General features: G+C 39.1%; 7 protein-coding genes across 7 annotated transcripts; 4 read left to right on the forward strand and 3 right to left on the reverse strand.

Annotated features, from left to right (window-relative positions):
• Positions 1-238: 238 nt before the first annotated feature.
• On the forward strand, positions 239-1083 carry Cbr-ttr-46 (the record flags this gene model as incomplete). Its single annotated transcript, XM_002637613.2, has 4 exons — positions 239-383; positions 522-661; positions 714-795; positions 872-1083. 4 exons carry the CDS (start codon positions 239-241, stop codon positions 1081-1083), a joined length of 579 nt encoding a protein of 192 aa, XP_002637659.2.
• A 1353-nt stretch (positions 1084-2436) lies between these two features.
• Cbr-mam-5 lies at positions 2437-6386 on the forward strand (the record flags this gene model as incomplete). The annotated part of the gene is made up of 9 exons (XM_045238055.1): positions 2437-2479; positions 2533-2688; positions 2861-3044; positions 3595-3755; positions 3810-4956; positions 5195-5558; positions 5609-5738; positions 5782-5971; positions 6221-6386. The coding sequence occupies 9 exons, from the start codon at positions 2437-2439 to the stop codon at positions 6384-6386; spliced, it is 2541 nt and encodes an 846-aa protein (XP_045096775.1).
• Positions 6387-6689: 303 nt separating this feature from the next.
• Positions 6690-7843, reverse strand: CBG19415 (the record flags this gene model as incomplete). The annotated part of the gene is made up of 5 exons (XM_002637615.1): positions 6690-6986; positions 7034-7111; positions 7250-7411; positions 7456-7746; positions 7820-7843. 5 exons carry the CDS (start codon positions 7841-7843, stop codon positions 6690-6692), a joined length of 852 nt encoding a protein of 283 aa, XP_002637661.1.
• Positions 7844-11155: 3312 nt separating this feature from the next.
• CBG27209 lies at positions 11156-11524 on the forward strand (the record flags this gene model as incomplete). Its single annotated transcript, XM_045238056.1, has 1 exon — positions 11156-11524. The coding sequence occupies one exon, from the start codon at positions 11156-11158 to the stop codon at positions 11522-11524; it is 369 nt and encodes a 122-aa protein (XP_045100231.1).
• A 656-nt stretch (positions 11525-12180) lies between these two features.
• CBG19417 lies at positions 12181-12509 on the reverse strand (the record flags this gene model as incomplete). The annotated part of the gene is made up of 2 exons (XM_002637616.1): positions 12181-12260; positions 12305-12509. 2 exons carry the CDS (start codon positions 12507-12509, stop codon positions 12181-12183), a joined length of 285 nt encoding a protein of 94 aa, XP_002637662.1.
• Positions 12510-12837: 328 nt separating this feature from the next.
• CBG19418 lies at positions 12838-13110 on the forward strand (the record flags this gene model as incomplete). Its single annotated transcript, XM_002637617.1, has 2 exons — positions 12838-12851; positions 12900-13110. 2 exons carry the CDS (start codon positions 12838-12840, stop codon positions 13108-13110), a joined length of 225 nt encoding a protein of 74 aa, XP_002637663.1.
• A 1155-nt stretch (positions 13111-14265) lies between these two features.
• Cbr-madf-4 lies at positions 14266-15189 on the reverse strand (the record flags this gene model as incomplete). Its single annotated transcript, XM_045238057.1, has 3 exons — positions 14266-14311; positions 14358-14512; positions 14557-15189. The coding sequence occupies 3 exons, from the start codon at positions 15187-15189 to the stop codon at positions 14266-14268; spliced, it is 834 nt and encodes a 277-aa protein (XP_045096776.1).
• Positions 15190-17550: the final 2361 nt, after the last annotated feature.

Consider the following 17550-nt stretch of genomic DNA (forward strand, 5'->3'; position numbering starts at 1 on the left):
CTCCTGGTCAATCAATTATTCGACAACGTACTCAATGATCTTTTGAGAAAATTTTAATGGGCGGAGAGAGCGAGAAAATACAATAAAAGTGAGTCGAAGTACCGACGACTCTTGAATTCTTATCACTATAATAATTTTTTGATAAAATTTTTTTTGATAATAAAAAATTGTCAACAAAACTTTTTGCCTCTTCTCATCCCTTCAAAATATTTATATTTAGTACAATTTTGAATTTCAGATGAACAAGATATTCATCTTACTCGTCGCCCTTTTTGGGCTTACTGTAGCCATGAGGGATCAGTCAATTGCTGTTAAAGGACGTCTTCTTTGTGGAAATGGTCCAGCAGCAAATGTTCGTGTGAAGCTGTGGGAAGAGGATACCGGTAAGTTGGAAAACGATTTCTGGAAATATTATGATCACTGGTGCTTTGTTAGGTACCCCATTATGCTTTATCATTTTCTTTGCTAACACTTCCTTGTTGACGCTATAATCTATTCACTATTCAATCTCATTATTTCAGGACCAGACCCAGATGATCTTCTCGATCAGGGATACACTGACGCTAATGGAAACTTCCAACTTCAAGGAGGCACTGCCGAATTGACACCAATCGATCCAGTCTTCAAAGTGTATCACAAGTGCGACGACTCAAAACTCAAGGTGGGTGTCCATTTCTTCTTCTTCTCCCAAAAAAGAGAGAATAATACTGCAGCCAGGAGCACGCAAAGTGAAATTCGCTCTTCCGAAAAGCTACATCACCAGCGGAAAAGTGGCCAAGAAAACGTTTGACATCGGTGAGTGAAATTGTTTGAAAAGGATACGGATGAGTGATTTTACATGCGTCATTCAACCCAATATTTCTTATTTCAGGAGTGCTCAACCTCGAAACAGTTTTCGCCAAAGAAGAGCGTGAACTTCTCGTCTCCAGACGCCGTCGTGGGGGATTCAACGCCGACTATATGGATCCAGATGCATCTCAAGAAGACAAGAAGGAAGAGAAGAAGGTTGTGAAGATCGAGAAAGAAGAAGAGAGCGCCGAGTCGAATGAATCTGAGGATTCGAAGAAAACTGTTGAAGTCTAGACTTTTTATCAACTATTCGTCACTTTCTATATACTGCAAAAGGGTTTCCGATGTTATCATTTTTCTATAAATTGATTTGGCTTCTTGCATTGCAATAAGTAATGAAAAAGGAAGAAGTGAAAAGTCAAGATTACAGGAAAATTTCCGAGGGATTCCAGGGAAATGTAGATTTGGGGGCTTTTGAAGTTTGGTCATCCTTAATAAAGCTCAGAGAGTACCTGACTTAGCCTATCTAAACTAAACTGACCAAGACAGACCGAATGGAAAAAATTAGGTTATTAGGTCATCTGAGAGCGGAGATATAGCAATTTGAAGTTTAGATCTCTGCGTCTCTCATGCCGAGCAAGAGACGCAGTGTGTCTCGTCGTCTGCATCTCTCGCTTTCAAAACTTCGAATGACTGGATCTCGGCTCCTGGGAAAGCTAGAAACTTGGTTTTTATCTCATTTTGTTCCATTCATTTCATTCTGTCTGCCCGTTGGTTTTTCCGGATTTCCAGAAATTTTCGAATTCACATTGTGACAATTTGAACGGAAATGGCCAAACATAGAGATTCGAAAAAGAGGGGTCTTGTCATTTTTGATTTGTCTGGATTTTTGAAAAAAGTCTTGAAAAAGCAGAGCTTCATTTTGTGGTTGGCTTTTTTTCCGAATTCATTTGAAGGAGCGTTGTACCGCACCAGGCATGATTTTCGAATGATTTTCAGGTTTCGATTGCATAAAACATTTTCAGACCAATTGAGGGATTCTGAACTCTCAAAAAATTACAAAACGTTTTACCATGAAACCTGTAATAGAAGGGCACTCAAACTGTCATGGTTGAGCTCAATTATCTCAATTAATATGCAAGATATCCAAAATCTGTCAACAGATAAAATGTTTGTGATATTATGATAGACAATTTATCACTTGGCAACTTTTTAATATCTTTGACAGGTACTGAAGATAAAGTGCTCAAAGTAAAAAGTAAGAGAGCGCTTCTATTAGATGTTTTATTTGTATTAATTACACGGTTTAAAGATTTCAAAATCTTGTGAAACTATCCGAGTAGCCATCATTTTTCCCTTTTTACCTAACACCCCCGTCTCCTGGAGACATGAGATTTCCGCGCCTAATTGTCATATTCGCTTTCTGTATGTTCCTCTATTTCCAATGTCTCTGTGTCACCTCTCAATTACCGTTTCTTTTCCCCTTCCATACGCTTCAACTTTCTCCCCTCAACGGATAATTAGAGTCCACGCGGGACAATTCGATTCCAGTTTGTCCACTTTCTTATAGGTCACCGATCTCTCTCGCTTCTCATTGACGACTGCTTATATCCCTTACCTACCTACCTCAACTTGATCTTCTTGGTTATGAATATTCTTGTTCTGCTCTGCATGATATGGCATGTCCATGGTAATTCACAAAAATTCAGGATCCGAGAAGATTTTCAATTTTTTGATTTCCAGTGAATGCCGAAATATCATCTTCCTCTGATCTTAATTGCGATTTCTCTTCCACGTGCCGTTGGAGGAATTCATCAGATGTGGGTGGACATTTTGAAACGACGTCTCTTCTGGAAGCAGATGCACAAAACCGGATCATGCCAATTGATGAGAATAATCGTAAGTCTTCGTGGTTATGATGTGCATTGGATTACCTTCTGAGAATATTATCAGACGAATAAACAAAAAATTAATAAAGCCAGATCAAAAAAGTCTTCCCTTATTTGTTGATATTATTCTGGAAGACTATTTCCAAAAATGAAAAAAAATTTTCAAGGGACACTTTTTTCAGCCAAACCATTTGCGTATACTGCTGGATTGATGGGAAGGATGATGGCACTTCTTGTATCCGAAGTGATAACGTGTCAGTTGGGTGGTGCAAGTATCAAGTATTGGTATTACAAGACGGGATTTGATTCACAGCTTGAAGTGTGTATCCGACAACCACCAGGAAACAAGGATTTAAGCCAGATGAGGTATATTTTTGAAAAATTTCAGTAAATAAGGTTTTTTATTGGTTGCAATGGTACATGAGATTTTGTGGTTCATATGGAAAAAAGGAAAACATTTCACGGTCTTTTTTGTTTTTGCTCAAATCATAGGCTTAAGTTAAAACGCCCTACACCCCAATTTCCCATGCACCCTCTGAACCAATCCAACCTAAGAATTTGATGTACTCTTAATGTACCCTTTTTTGAAGTACCCTTGGATCGTAGACCATGAAGATCCACTTTCCCTTCTCTTTTTTTCATCTTCTGTCTTCTGGTTCTTTTTTTGATGATATGCTATCAATCCAACAAAGTTTATTTACTTTCAACCATTATGAATGTCACACTATTTCAATATTTGTAAAAGAATATAGGATACATTTCTATTTTGAAGCCACTGACCCAACCTAATAATAGAAAAGAGTAAACCTTACTTGATCTTTCAATTACCTGGCATCACCGAAACATTTAGCTCTAAATCAACAAACCTGTGACCTTTGAGATATTGATCTTCGATTCAAAATATCAAATACTTCAGATGCTACGATGGTGTCTCGACATTCGGAAAACAATGGATTTTCCGTGCCGTTGAACTTCCTCCCATCGCCCAACCATTCGAGATTGTGTTCAAAACGGTCTACTCTCCTCCCAGCTCTGTTATTGCTTTGGACAACATTGTTTTCGAAGCGACTCTCTGTGGTTAGTATCCTTATTTTCAATTCCCTTTAATAGTCTTCTGTTTCTCCACTCTAGGATACGGTCGTAATCGACGTGAAATCCGAAGAATTGGATACCACGACTGGCAGTCGTACCGTTCTTCGAATCTATACAATGGGGAGTTGATGTTGATTGTTGCTCAAGATGTGGCTGATAATTTAACTAGTACTACAACGTCTGAGCCAATTGGGCTAGAAGCAAAGATCTCGATATTGAGTACACAGCCTCCGACAACGACTACTACTACTACGACTACTACGACGACTACTACATCTACAACTACTTCAACCACCGAATTGCCCTCCACCACTACATCTGAACCCACTACATCATCAGAAACTACTACTACATCTTCTTCCCCAACATCTTCTTCAGCATCTCCCAACGTCACAATATCCAACGAGCAACAATTTGCCAACTTTGTCAATTTCCTCAAACAAACCGCTCCAGTTATTCCATACATTCCAACTCTAGTTCGTTCTCTAACTGCTCTTGATCCTCGATCTTCTGAAATCTCTCTGCCATCTGGTCTTGGCCAATCTCCACCTCCCGTGTATCCTGTAGACGTTAGAAGAAGTCCAGTTGTTTCCTCTCACTTTTACAATACAAACCAACCGACATTGTTGCCAGACAGCAATAATCAAGACAATCAGAAAACTCTGGTTGATCTTGCCAAAAAGTTTGGCATTTGGGAGGAGAACTCCCCTCCCTCGTCGACTATTCCTCCGATGCCAACTAGAAATTTCGAAAACAATAAGTTCGGATTGCCCAACAAGTTCACAGAAGAATCGATATACCCACCTAACCTACTGCAACATAAGAAGAAAATTACAATGAATCCGATAAAGAAGATTCCAACTCAACCTGCGCCATCTGTTGAAAATATTGAAGAATATCATAAGAGCTTGTTCAAATTGAGCACAACGACTTCATCACCAGTTGTTCAATCTTCAACGGAACTCATTATTTTCAAACAACCATCTTCTGGAGAAGCAGAAGTCGCTGAAAAATTGGCAGACATTGCAAAATTATTGCCATCTGGAGCTGTACAAGATTTAACAGCTCTACGAAACATTCCCGATTTGGATGGCCTAACAAAAGGAATGGAACTGTCGGATATACGAAAACCAGGCGGATTTGGAAGATTGAAGACACAATTTATGGAGAGATTGATGAGGAGAACGTTAGGATTGCCGATGGAAAATGATGACGTAAAGCTATTACCTCCGCCAATTGTACCAATGAAAGTGACGAGGAAAATGATGGCAGAGATGATGAAACGGAAAGCAGCAAGAATGAGGATGAATTGAAGAATTCAAGTAGTTAGAAATTTTGACTCACATGACTTTATTTTTTACGGGTTACCAATTATCAGTTGCAATAAAATTTCATCCCTAAAAGGTTCTTATTTGCAAACACAGTTGGGTTTCAACCCACATTTATACCTATCTTATCACACTAATCCAAGATCTACTAACAATTCCAGAATCCTCGAGTGGTGGTGCATCGGAAGGAGCAGGTGGCACATTTGATGACGCTGGAATCCCGGGAAGAACGCCTACACAGCTTCTAGATTTCGATGGGAATGACGTGACGATAAACCAATTTGAGAGTGTATCAGTTCCGGTTCCAACTCGGGCGGTTCATTATGGTGCACCAACTAGTCAGAAGATTACAAACCCGATTAAAGATGAGAAGAGAAAGGGAAATGATTTGGGAGGTCCCCGAACTGGACCAATGTTTGCATCTATATGTGCAAATGTGGATTGCACTTTTGATGAAAATGTAAGAGATGTTATTTGCTAGAAAATTAATCAAAGAATCTTGAATTTCAGACACTTTGCAACTATGTAACAAGTTCCACTAACGTGACTGCGGAGGATGGAAGTTGCTTGAAGAAATGGGCACTTTCCAATAGAAGTGTACTCAACTCATTGACAGGTATTCCGTCGGATATATCTAAAGGTTCATAGCTTAAGTTCAGTTCCCAGTGAAAATGAGTTTTTAGGTGGCTACTTCTTATACGCAGGTGGCACTGCCGCAACTCCAGGAGACACTTTCATTCTTTCATCAAACCATCCATTGAGCATTTCTGAACCAGCCAGAGTTGATTTCTTTGTTTATCAAGCTGGTATTCGAGGACAATTTAGAGTGTGTATAGATGATAACGAGGATTGTCCAGTGGTTTTGGAGGGGAAGTGAGTTGACCCGGATACACCTTTAAACCTCTATTAGAACACTATCAAGTTTGAGCTCTATTGTCCTATGCAAGATATCAAAAAAGTGTCAACTGACAAAACATTTCTGATAATCTAATAAACAAATAATCAGTTGACAAATTTCTTATGTCTTTGACAGGTACCGAGATAAATTGTCTCAAAGTTAAAAGTTAGAGGGCCCTTCTATTACAGGTTGTACGGTATGTTAATCAATTTCTATATTTTCAGAGATATCGACTCAAACGCTCAGAAATGGCAAAATTACTATTTCGACATCAATCCAGGACAACATGTGCTCCATTTTGTTGTCGAAGGACTCCACAACAATTATGCGATTGGATTGGATAATATTCAACTGTTGAACCGATTCGGGACTAGTTCCTTGTCTTGTTAAGAAAAACAAATGTATTTCCTAAAAAAATATTTATTTAACGAATCTATGAAAGTCAAAAAACTAGACAGCAAGAAGAAAGTTAAACCAGCAAATGTCCATTTTTCAATTAAAAAAACAAATAGGTGAATTGAAATTGCCAAATAAAATACTCAGTGAGGAAGGGGTGTGATTTGTTGCATGTAGTTGTTTGTTAGAGAAATCTAGTTCTCCCAGTTCAGACAAAAGCGAATAGTTTGCGAGGGGGTATATGAGATGGATACAGTAGATTTTTACATTTTACAAAATTCAATAATTTCTTCTGTTTTACAACTTCTTCTTGGCGCTAACCATGAACATTCCATTGATCTCATAGAGGACACATCCACTGTCAGATTCGTCGACATAGAATCCAGCCTTCGCGAGAGCATCCAGCATGATTTCTTTGGTGATGTAGAGGCAAGTGAATTTTCGTCCTCCAAAACTGCACCAGGTCTCTTCGAAAATCCCTCCATAGATCATGTAACCTCCTGGCTTTACAGCTGTGGCAATGTTCTTGATGGCCGAGTAATATTCGGCTAGGGTGTTGCAGCAGTATTCGACGCAGAAGATGGTAACGAGAGCCTGAAATAGGGGAAAATATGCTTCAATCAAAAGTTACATCTACTAACATCAAATTGCCCGAAAATATCTTTTGGACAGTCGACAGATGGGTTGCTGAACACGTCACAGTGATAGATATCGACGATCTGAAAGTTGTTATGTTCTCTCTCCTTTGTTGGTGTTCCAAAGTTAATGCTCCAAAGTAAACTATAGCATCTGATGCAACATGTGCAGACTTATTTATATAAACTTGTCTGGACAACTGCTCATTTGATCTTTCTCACCTTATCTCTGGTCTCTTGCTCCACGTTCGGAAGTTTATCCCAACTCTGTCCCTCTCTTGTCAAGATCATTTTAAGTGGAATAGACCAATCGAACTTGCTCTCATTGTTCACCCATCGATACAACTCATCGCGATTCTGTGGCAAATAGTCGGCCAGGTGGATCTGGAACATGTGACTCTTTCACTTGTTTGTAATCCGATCCTCACCTCGTTCGCCATCTCGCGGAAACACGCTGCCACGTGGATTGTCGGTCCGGCACCAAAGTCAAGCATCTTGCCGACTTTACCCAGACGAGCCACGATGTTGGGCAAAAAAGTGAGGACCATCTGCATGGCTGGGTCGTCGACTTTTGTGTAAAAATCCTCGAGATAGGCGTTCGTCGAGAACTCAGTGAAAAACGTGGTGCGGTCCAGAAGTTTCTCGCCATTCAACTCACGTACCACTTCAGTTGGGATATTTTGAACGATCGGGAATGATGATTCGTCCGATGCATTGGTCTGAATTTTTAGTACTATTACACTTTGTTGAGGTTTTGAGATGAGTTGAGATGAGTGGATTGTTGATGCTTACCTGAGTTTCGATGTTCACTGTCATTGTGTAGGCTTGGAGACTTTGAAAGTATTCCTGAAAGTTAGGTGATAATGAAAAACCTTGAATTCAGCTCTGAAGTTCAGCTGAGAAGAGTACCGTATTCCCTCTAATAGAAACCCACCCAAACCGTCAACTTTGAGCTCAATTATCTCGAAAACCGTGAGAGATTGTAAAAATTTGACAATTGATAAAATATTGGGGATGTTATGAAAAATAATGTATCAATTGACAAAATGTTGATATCTGTCACAGGAATGGAGATAATTGAGCTCAAAGCTAACGGTCTGGGTGGGCTTCTATTAGAGGCATTATGGTAGATTGCAGAGGATCCCTGAAGAGGATATCATCGAGTAGAGGAGGAAACATGGGAAACTTTATCAACCGTATGAAAATTTTGCTGGAAAAAATGTAATTAAAATTCATATAGAAGAAAAAATGCACTATTGACCACTATATGGCAACTATAGAAGCTTACATATTGAACCGCGTTAAATTATAAGATACTTTTTATAATTCTATTGAAATCTAGATGGAGATCTATTCTCATCAGACAAGTATCAAAAACAAATTGTTGTGTCCCAAACTATGGCCCCACCACCGCTGTCTCCTCCGATCGAAGGGCGACTAATCGGCGAATGGGCGTTGCATTCGGAAGGGACTGGAGAGATAGAGACGAGAAAATCCTCTCCGCCACACAGCCGTTTTCGTTTTTGCACACTTCTAACGACTCTCTCTCAATGCTCGAATCTCATCACTTGCCCATTGGATCTCTCGATGCGTCACTTGTTGTTTGTGTCTCCGCTCCCTCTGAGAAGGTTTTCTTTCTCCTCCACTCTATTCCTCCGATCATTGTCTTTATTTCTTTTTTCTCTCTTGTTAACGTCACAGAAAAAGAAAGATGAGCACAAAGATCGGGGCTATCGAATTTACTGGAAACAATCATGATGAAGATGAGATGCTGTCATGTGGCAACTATGTGTTCTGATTGAGAAGGCGACATGTAAACAGGATTTTGGGTTATGTAACCTGAGAATGATGAAGACGACGTAATAGTATTTAGAGTGGAAAGGGTTTGCGGGTGACGGGTATATGCGGATGATCTTTGAGAAAGGTCGGTGCAAAAGGAGTTCGGAAAGGTTAGCAAACGTGAGAAATATGAAATATTTACACTTTAATGAGATCACTTTGTCACCTACAAGTTTCAGGATGATCACAGCTGACTAGTGTAAAAGGATATGGGTTTCAGTTTAGTAAAAAAAAGTAAAATAGTTATCAAGGTAGAGCACGGAAATGATATCAGAGGATGTACTGTATTGCATACTTGTAAAATTCCGGGCCGGGCGCGGTATCAAAAATTCTGTATTTTTGAGCCAAATTTTGAGCTCTCAATATAATTTTCTCCATTTTTTTTGTTTTTTTGGATTGTTTGTCTGTTTGATCCAAAAAGATCAAAAAAAAATTTTGATCGAAAAAAAAATCACATAAGGGTCCCCCTTATGTGTTTTTTGAAATTTTCAAAAATTGTGAAATGACGAGCCGCCGGGCCAGGCTTTTGAAATCCGGAAAAAAAAACCCGGCCCGTTACAAGTATAATGTATTGCATCTGACAACTTTTTCTATAAAATGAGATACCGTAAAACCTGTTATAGAAGGGCGCCTAACTTTTTTTAGCCAATTTATTTAGTCATGTTGAGCCAATTTGAGCCAGTTTCTGTCGAAACTATGAAAAAGTTGCCAACTAATAAATTTCTTTTATAATACCACATACATTTGATCAGTTGACACATTTTTATATCTCTTTTAGGAAATGAGATATAATAATTGAGCTCAAACTAGACAGTGTGGGTGCCCTTCTATTACGGTATGTGAAACTGAAAAAAAAAGAAAAAGTCCACTGAATAAAAAGTTTTCCAATACCTCTTTGGAATGAATTTTTAGAGAAAAATTTTTTTAAAAAGCTACCGTAAAGCCTGTAACAGAAGGGCCCATATACTGTCAAGTTTTAGCTGATTTTTCTATGTTCCTGGGAAAGATATTAAAAAGTGACTGGTGGAAGTGTTTGTCATAATACCAGAATTGTTTTGTCAGTTGACACATTTTGATATCTTTAATAGGAATCGAGATAATTAAGCTTAAACTTGATGAATTGGGTTGGCTTCTATCAGAGGGAACGTATGTTGGGTTCATCTCAATCTAAAAATTCTGCGAACCATTTTATAGTCATTGCAGTTTTTTAGTGCAGATAGTGCCACGGACACTCAATACCGTATTCCGAAAACATGTTGATTAGTCTCCAGAAGTTTCCAGAAGTTAAATAAAGATTTCAATTCACTTTTCCCTCATTAATTTTTTCTTCCAGCACGTCATTTTACCAATTAGTGCAGCATCCGACTCTGACACTCTTAAGACTGTCTCTATACCCATTTTTTTGCAGCAAAAACTTCAGTCCTGCACTCCTCAAACTCTTCGTCAATATGTTTCTCAATCCGTTTTGCTGACCTCAATTTCATATTTTGAAAGAAACGCGTTTCCGTTTGTTGATTATCAGTCCGCAGGCGCCTCTGTGCGAACTCCTTCGCGTTTGAGGATAAGCACTTTTGTAAGACTTTTCGAGAAGAGATAAGTTATGTGATAAGAGAAGAAACAAACATATCTTGTGCTCTTGATGTGATCTCTCACACAAGAAAACGACAGGAAACTTGAGAAACTGGGTGACAAGAGCTCGATGGGTTGTTAACTAATTGAGCCAGAATGTTGAGGATGAGACGGGAACCGAAACGAATCGGATACCGTAAAACTTGTAATAAAAATAATAGAAGGGCTCCCATACTGTCAAGTTTGAGATAACTTTTCTTGGTTCCTATGCAAACTATCAGAGATGTTTCAAGTGATAAAATGTTTCAAATGTTATGATAAATTATTTAGAAGTTGACAACTTTTTCATATCTTTGACGGGAAGCGAGAAAAACTAGCTTAAAGTTGAAAGTTTTATTACACCCCTCTGTTACAGGTTATACTGTAACGTTGAATAAGAGAAGATAGTGACCTAAAAGCTCACGTTTTTTGTATAATCTATTCGAAACAACTTTTTTATTTTCGTGATAACTGGCGAAAAAAAAATCTGGAAATCTAGCTGTCCTCTAGCCTAAAAACCTTGCTCCTGTGCACCAGGACGCTCCCAACTCATCATTGAATGTCTCCTCTGAATCTCTCCACGAAGCAGTTGCAGTTTGCTCTTCTCCATACCAAGAAGAACAGGTACTATCTACTAATGTCTTCTTCTTTATCAATCTCTTCCATTTCAGCTGATCAAAAATGGGTTCCACTGAAGCATCCTCATCGGATACCGTCATCGTGCTCATTGTTATCCTTCTCGGCATTGCCATTCCAATTATCATCTTCTGGGTGCTCATCATCTGGTGTTCTCGTCGTAAGAGAAAGAGGATGGCCGCATTCAGCAAGGCTGCTGCTCAACCCGATCCAGTCGCTGATGATCCGGAACCTGCAGCTCCCGCCAATCCTGCTGCTCCCTCTCCTGCGTCAGGTGCTAAAGATGGAGAAGGTGCAGCTGCAAAATCTGGAAAATCGGCGAACAAGTCTGTAGAAGGAGCAGCAAAATCCGGAAAATCTGAAGTGAAGTCTAAGGAGCAGACTCAGTCGGGAGCTGATCCAAATGATGAGTAGTCTTCCAGAGACGTCAGAATCGGAAGGCTTGCATCATTATAACCTTTTGTCCCCCTACTTGTTTTCTCATTAATAAATCTTAATGACGTTTAGTTCGTTTCCATTCTCATTCTTAACTTTTCCAATTTTTCCTATTCTACGTTAAACATCGAAAGATCAGGTAGTCGAATATTGGAAGGTTTGAACGAATTCAATATGTTTAGAACATGGCTAATTCAAGCTCAACAAATATTTCGACGATTCTATCGACCACTGTCTCACTAACAAGACCCACATCTCCAGCAACATCTCCAGCAACCATGGCATCTACCATCACAAATACAATTATCGATGCAACTGTTCAATACGGGACAACCAAAGAATCTGGAAGTCTGATCCGAGAAGGAGCCGGTGTTGCTCAGAACGCAATGTACGTGGCAATGTTCATTCTCCTGGGACTATGTGTTCTTCTCTGTATCGTTTCGTCGATATGTTGGTGTTGGATGAAACACAGGCAGGACAACAAATTCAACGACTTCATGAATCAAAAGCCGGAACAAGAACCTTGATTTCTTTTTCTGAACCTCTTTGAGCGAATAAAATTTATCTGCTAGTACACAAATGTTGGAAATATCTCATAAATTCATTTATTCGAGTTTAAGAGCTATAAAATCGAGTTAAACAACGGCTCCCCAGTTGGACTTGGCGTCGTTGATTGTCTCGTTGTCATCTGCTGGCCGTTCAGCCATCTTTTCCTCTGAAATCATTAATCGTTTCTATTTAATAAAACCAAAACATTACGATTTCCCGGGTCCGGATCCGCTTGCTTCGAAGCTACAGCTGGCTCAATCGCTGGTTGCTTATTCGGAGTGTTTCCAGCCACGGGTGTCCCGGCACTGCCTTTATCCAGATTACGTGGCTTTAGCTTGGATGCTTCATTCTTTTTCTTGCATCCGACGATCATCGAAACAAAGATCGTACAGAGAAGGAACAGTTTGATGAGCATTTTTCAATTTTCAAATTTCGTTTGTATTTTGGAAACTGGCGCTCAAAATGCAAATCAGAATTTGATCCTAACCAATTGTTTTTTTACTCTGCTGACTTCTCAGATTAAAAAAAAACGTCTTGATGTTCACGTTATCTACTGTTTGCCGATTGAAATTTTTGGTCTACCCATGAATACCAGTTATACTTTTTGACACATTTAGATACTAAATTTATTGTGCTAACATTTCTCACTAAAAAAAGCTCCAAGCAAACAGAACAGCGGCAGTATAAAATGGAACTTTTTGGTAGGTTCAAACAAGAATCTACTCATTTTTCTATCAGCGAAAATGAACGCCAAGTTGTGAGTTTCGAATTTCTGAAATCTTTAAATTCTAAACTTTATTTGCAGCCTTCTCTGTGTCTTGGCCCTTGTCATGTGCTCCATCGTTCAAGAGGCTAGTGCTCAATACTACGGATACGGATATGCCTCTTCTTATTATCCATCTTATTACGGAGGATATGGAGCATACAATGGATACTACGGTGGATATGGATATGGATCTGCTTATGCTGGATACTACGGAAAGAGAGAAGCTGGATTTGGACCACAAACGAACTGATTTCATTTTGTACCTTTAACCTTAAACGACCTCAATAAACACGTCTTCATTTTTGTTCATTTTTCCGAACTTTTAGGAATGTTACATCTGACACCCTGGTACACTGTTCTTGTCCTCTGAGGGTCAGACTTATATGAAAGAACTTTTTAGAATCCATCAAAGCTTAACTTTCAAGATGGGGTATTTTCTAAATACAAGCTCAACGTCTACAGAGAATTCTACTATGACTAGTACCATAAGGTAACCATTTTCAGTTCAAACAATCTATTGTTTTTCTTCTAATCCGAAACCGTCAACTTTGAGCTCAATTATTTTGGTTCCTATGAGAGATATCGAACTTCTGTCAACTGATAAAATATTTATCATAAAATCACCAATATCAAGTCTGTTGACTGATTTTTGATGTCTTTCACAGGAATCGAGAAAATTGAGCTCAAACTTGACAATGTGGATGCCCTTCTATTACAAGTTTTTACGGAAATCTGAATCCTTTCTTTTTCCAGTGAGATCATTACTTCATCCATGGCTTTTAACTCAACTTCCTCGTCGTCTTCTACTATTTCCACCACGACGACTTCAACCAACACTTCAATTCCCACTACTATTCTTCTGAATTCTAAAGTCACTTCTCCTGCTTCGACGACTACAATGAAACCATTGACAACCTTGAATTACACCGAAAATGATGAACTGATTGGGTTTATCATATTCATCAATTTCATATTCACTTGTTGTCTTATGGTAGCTGTTGCATACAATCGACAAGTGTTCTGTTTTTCGAAACCAAAAACTGGAAGAGGTGGAAAGAAAAAGAAGAAAGCGAAAGGAAAAGGACACATTGCTGAGCCATGGGACGATATAAATGATGATGAGGATGACGAAGATTTCGAGGAGATTTGAAACTTGTAGTTTTTAGTTTTAGCTTTTTTGTGTTTTTTAAATGAAATGACTAGTTTATTGCTATAAAACCGGAAAATATAGGAAAGAAGAGATTCTAGCGACGAGACTGTAGATAGGAAAGAGATCACAAAATATGAGGTCGAAAGATATTTCACATAATATGTACAAGGATTTACGAATGTTGGTTTTTGCCGCTTTCAATATTATTCAAGATTTTTGAAATTTCAATGCGCGTCGTTGCCAACTGTTGGCTATTCATTTTGATGAGAGATTTAGAAACATCATAGAGAATCGCAGAGATCTGGAAATTTGTAATTTCGATAAAGTAATTTTTAATAAAAAATAACCTGTTCTTGAACTGAGTCTTCCTCATTTTTCTTCGCAGGTGGTGGTGATGGACTTGCCGGGCGGATCTGAACGGGAGCATTCTTTCGTTTTCGAGCTCTGGATGGTTGCTCAGCGACTGGCTCAACGGAAGTTGTTTAGCCACTGCCTGGATGGCCTAAAACAATTTTAATTCATGAGAAATCGTTTTAGACTCATCACATTTCCATTATTATTGCCAATAAGTCTGTCATAGAATGCTGCAAGATTCTCAACTTTGCTATCGTCCAATAGGTCTGGTGGTTCCACACTGCTTTCTTTTTTCTCTCCGGATGAACTGGACGATGAGCAATATCCAACATCTTTTGGTACCAAGACTTCTGCTTTGGATTCATCAATGTAAAATCCTTCTTCATCGACAAATTCTGGAGAGTTGTTCCCAATAAAATCTTTCTGTCGTTTTCTATTTCGATGCTCCACATATGGATCCAAGAAGGACATTTTGTGGTAGAACGCGAACCTGTAAATTGATACATATCGCCTTATAAGGAGATTATACACAGACCATTTATTAGTGGGCTTAATAGGTGCCTTCTGCTTATCCTGCTTCCTCAACCGAACGTATTTATCCCTCATGTGTTTCCACTTTCTCTCCAGTTCCACCGGCTGTCCATCATAATCGATTTCCACACCGATCATTCGCCATATTTGGTGTTTATACTCGGATATTTTATGTAGAGGATCGTAACGATTGTAGACGCACGAGTTTTTCTCGACTGTTTCTATGAGGGAGAGAAGGAACGGGTCTTCCAGAGGATCTTGGTTTGGTGACAGCTCCCGAGTTAGTTCGTTCATTGTACAGTGTGAGCCAGCCTGCAACAAAAACTGTTAAGATAAAAAAAGAGCGAGAAAAAAGAAGAGAAAAAATATATATTTGAGATTCAAAACGAAAAAGGAAAGTAAGAAGAGTGTGTGTCATAACTTTTTCTAATTCATATCTTATCTGACTCACTAGCCGTAAACAAAATATTATTATGACATAAAGTTATAACCAAACTAACCGATACGTAACGACAAGACAGGGCTTCTTTCCTCCTCTACGCCACAATTCCAACCAAGGTCGCCGTAAAAAGGGCGACGCTGCGCCGAAACGCAGTCAGTATAACACTAAACCGGCGGTGTGCAGTCTTACGTTTTGTTGCCTGCGGGAGGTATACTCACCCTCTAACCCTCTATTCTGTCTTTTTGTTTACGACACAACTGGGGGCCGATAGCGGAGACTTTTGCGAGCGCGGCGGCAACGGCTGCGAACGAATGATGATGATGAAAAAAAAGCTGTATTGGGCAAAAGTAGTTTTTGGAAAAGCGAAAAGATATGTAGAAGAGGAAGGTTGTAACATGCATGAGAAATTTGAAGAGAAGGGCAAAAGGAGTCAGCTGAGGACATAAGGGTACTGTAAGAGAGGAAACGAAATGTGGAATACCCTTAAACCTGTAAAAGAAAACCTCCCTAAATCTTAACTTTGAGCCAATGTGGTTCCTGTAAAATATATTTAAAAGTTTTCAACTGATAAATTGTTCATCACTATATCAAAAATATTTTATGTTGGTCACTTTTTTATATCTTTTACAGGAAATTAGATACATGGGCTCAAAGTAGACGGTTTGGACCAGGGGCGTTATATTAGAGTGTTTACGGTAATTTCCATGCCATGTTGCCGTAAGCAAGTGTCACTTCTTGAGATATTGAGTATGTGAAAGAATTTTTAACAGAGCTCGGTGGGGGTGGCAGATTACAGAAATCTCGAGAAAATCTTAGAAAAAGCTACAGCTAAAGAAGATGATCTTTTATCATTTTCAATTCATTTTGATCACTGAATCGGGTGATGTCACTACTGTAGAAGAATAGAAGCTTCCCGAATCGTAGATTTGATTTGAAACTAACATGGATCTTACCTGGTCTGATATCATATTGTCGCTTAAAAAGATGATCATAACCCATATTGCCAACAATACTTACTTTGCTAAATACTGAAAACATGGTAACAAAAACATTGAGACAGGCTATGGACGGTCTCTCAATTCCGGATTCTAATGATAAACCGATGGAGGCAAAACTTTTCAAGATAGAGAGAAAAGAGATTGAGTGGACGAGGTACCCGGGTTGTTGCGAGACACCAAATGAGACTGAAAAAAAAATGGAAAAATTGTGCTGCGGTGTGGTGTAGTGTGCGTGCGTTTCGGTCGAGACACAAAACGCACGAAAAGGAGACGCCGTCGGCTGGACTGCGACGATGTTTTTGCCGGGGGCCCCCGCCGCAGCGCAATTCCAACTGGCGCAAGAGCTCCGGCCGATAACACGAGACACGACGCAACTAACAACACAGGAGCACACGATGGAGCACCCAGTTTTTGAGAAGAGATGAGGGATGATGGAGAAACCGGGGGCACACAGGGGGAGTTACGAGATCAGAGGAAATTAGTGAAATTAGTTTGACAATCTCTGAAAATGGGTTCGCATGAAGGGCATTCACAATTTTCCAAGTTTTGGATACTTAACATTGACTAATTGAATGCACCATGTAAGAATGTTAATCGCTAGATATTTGAACTTTTGGAAAGGATTACTGTAGATCACACTTTTGTCCAAGAAGAATTTATGTAGGTTGCCAAAGACCTGTTGTCGTGGAAACATATTGATTTGGAGTAAGGAAAACATTGAACCTTTCACAACCTATCGAAGACTAGTTTTAACATTTTCCTAATTTGTTCTGCATCACCTACCGTATAACCTGTAATAAAAGAGCCCCCGCACTGTCAAGCTTAATGGTAAGCTCAGTTACCGCTGTTCCTATGCTAAATATCAAAAACGTGTCAACTGACAAAACACTTATGATATTCTGATTAACACTTCATTAGTTGACAACTGTTTTATATCTTTGACAGGAACCGAAATAAATTGGCTCAAATTAAAAGATAAGGGATCTTCTATTACAGGTTTTACTGTAATTTGAATTTTCTCTATTCCTGTCATTGTGATCTGCTAAAATGTTTAAGTTCTTAAGACAATATCGTTTACAATATGCTGATGCGGTAATATGGTGCAATATGGTATATTTGAGTACACGGTCTAAAAAACAGAACATTTTGAAAAGGAGAGTGAATACGGTAGATTAGAACCCACTGCCTCTACCCTTCAAAACGTCGACGCACTTT

The sequence above is a fragment of the Caenorhabditis briggsae genome, assembly GCF_000004555.2.
Source record: "Caenorhabditis briggsae complete genome, chrV, whole genome shotgun sequence".
Taxonomy (NCBI): domain Eukaryota; kingdom Metazoa; phylum Nematoda; class Chromadorea; order Rhabditida; family Rhabditidae; genus Caenorhabditis; species Caenorhabditis briggsae.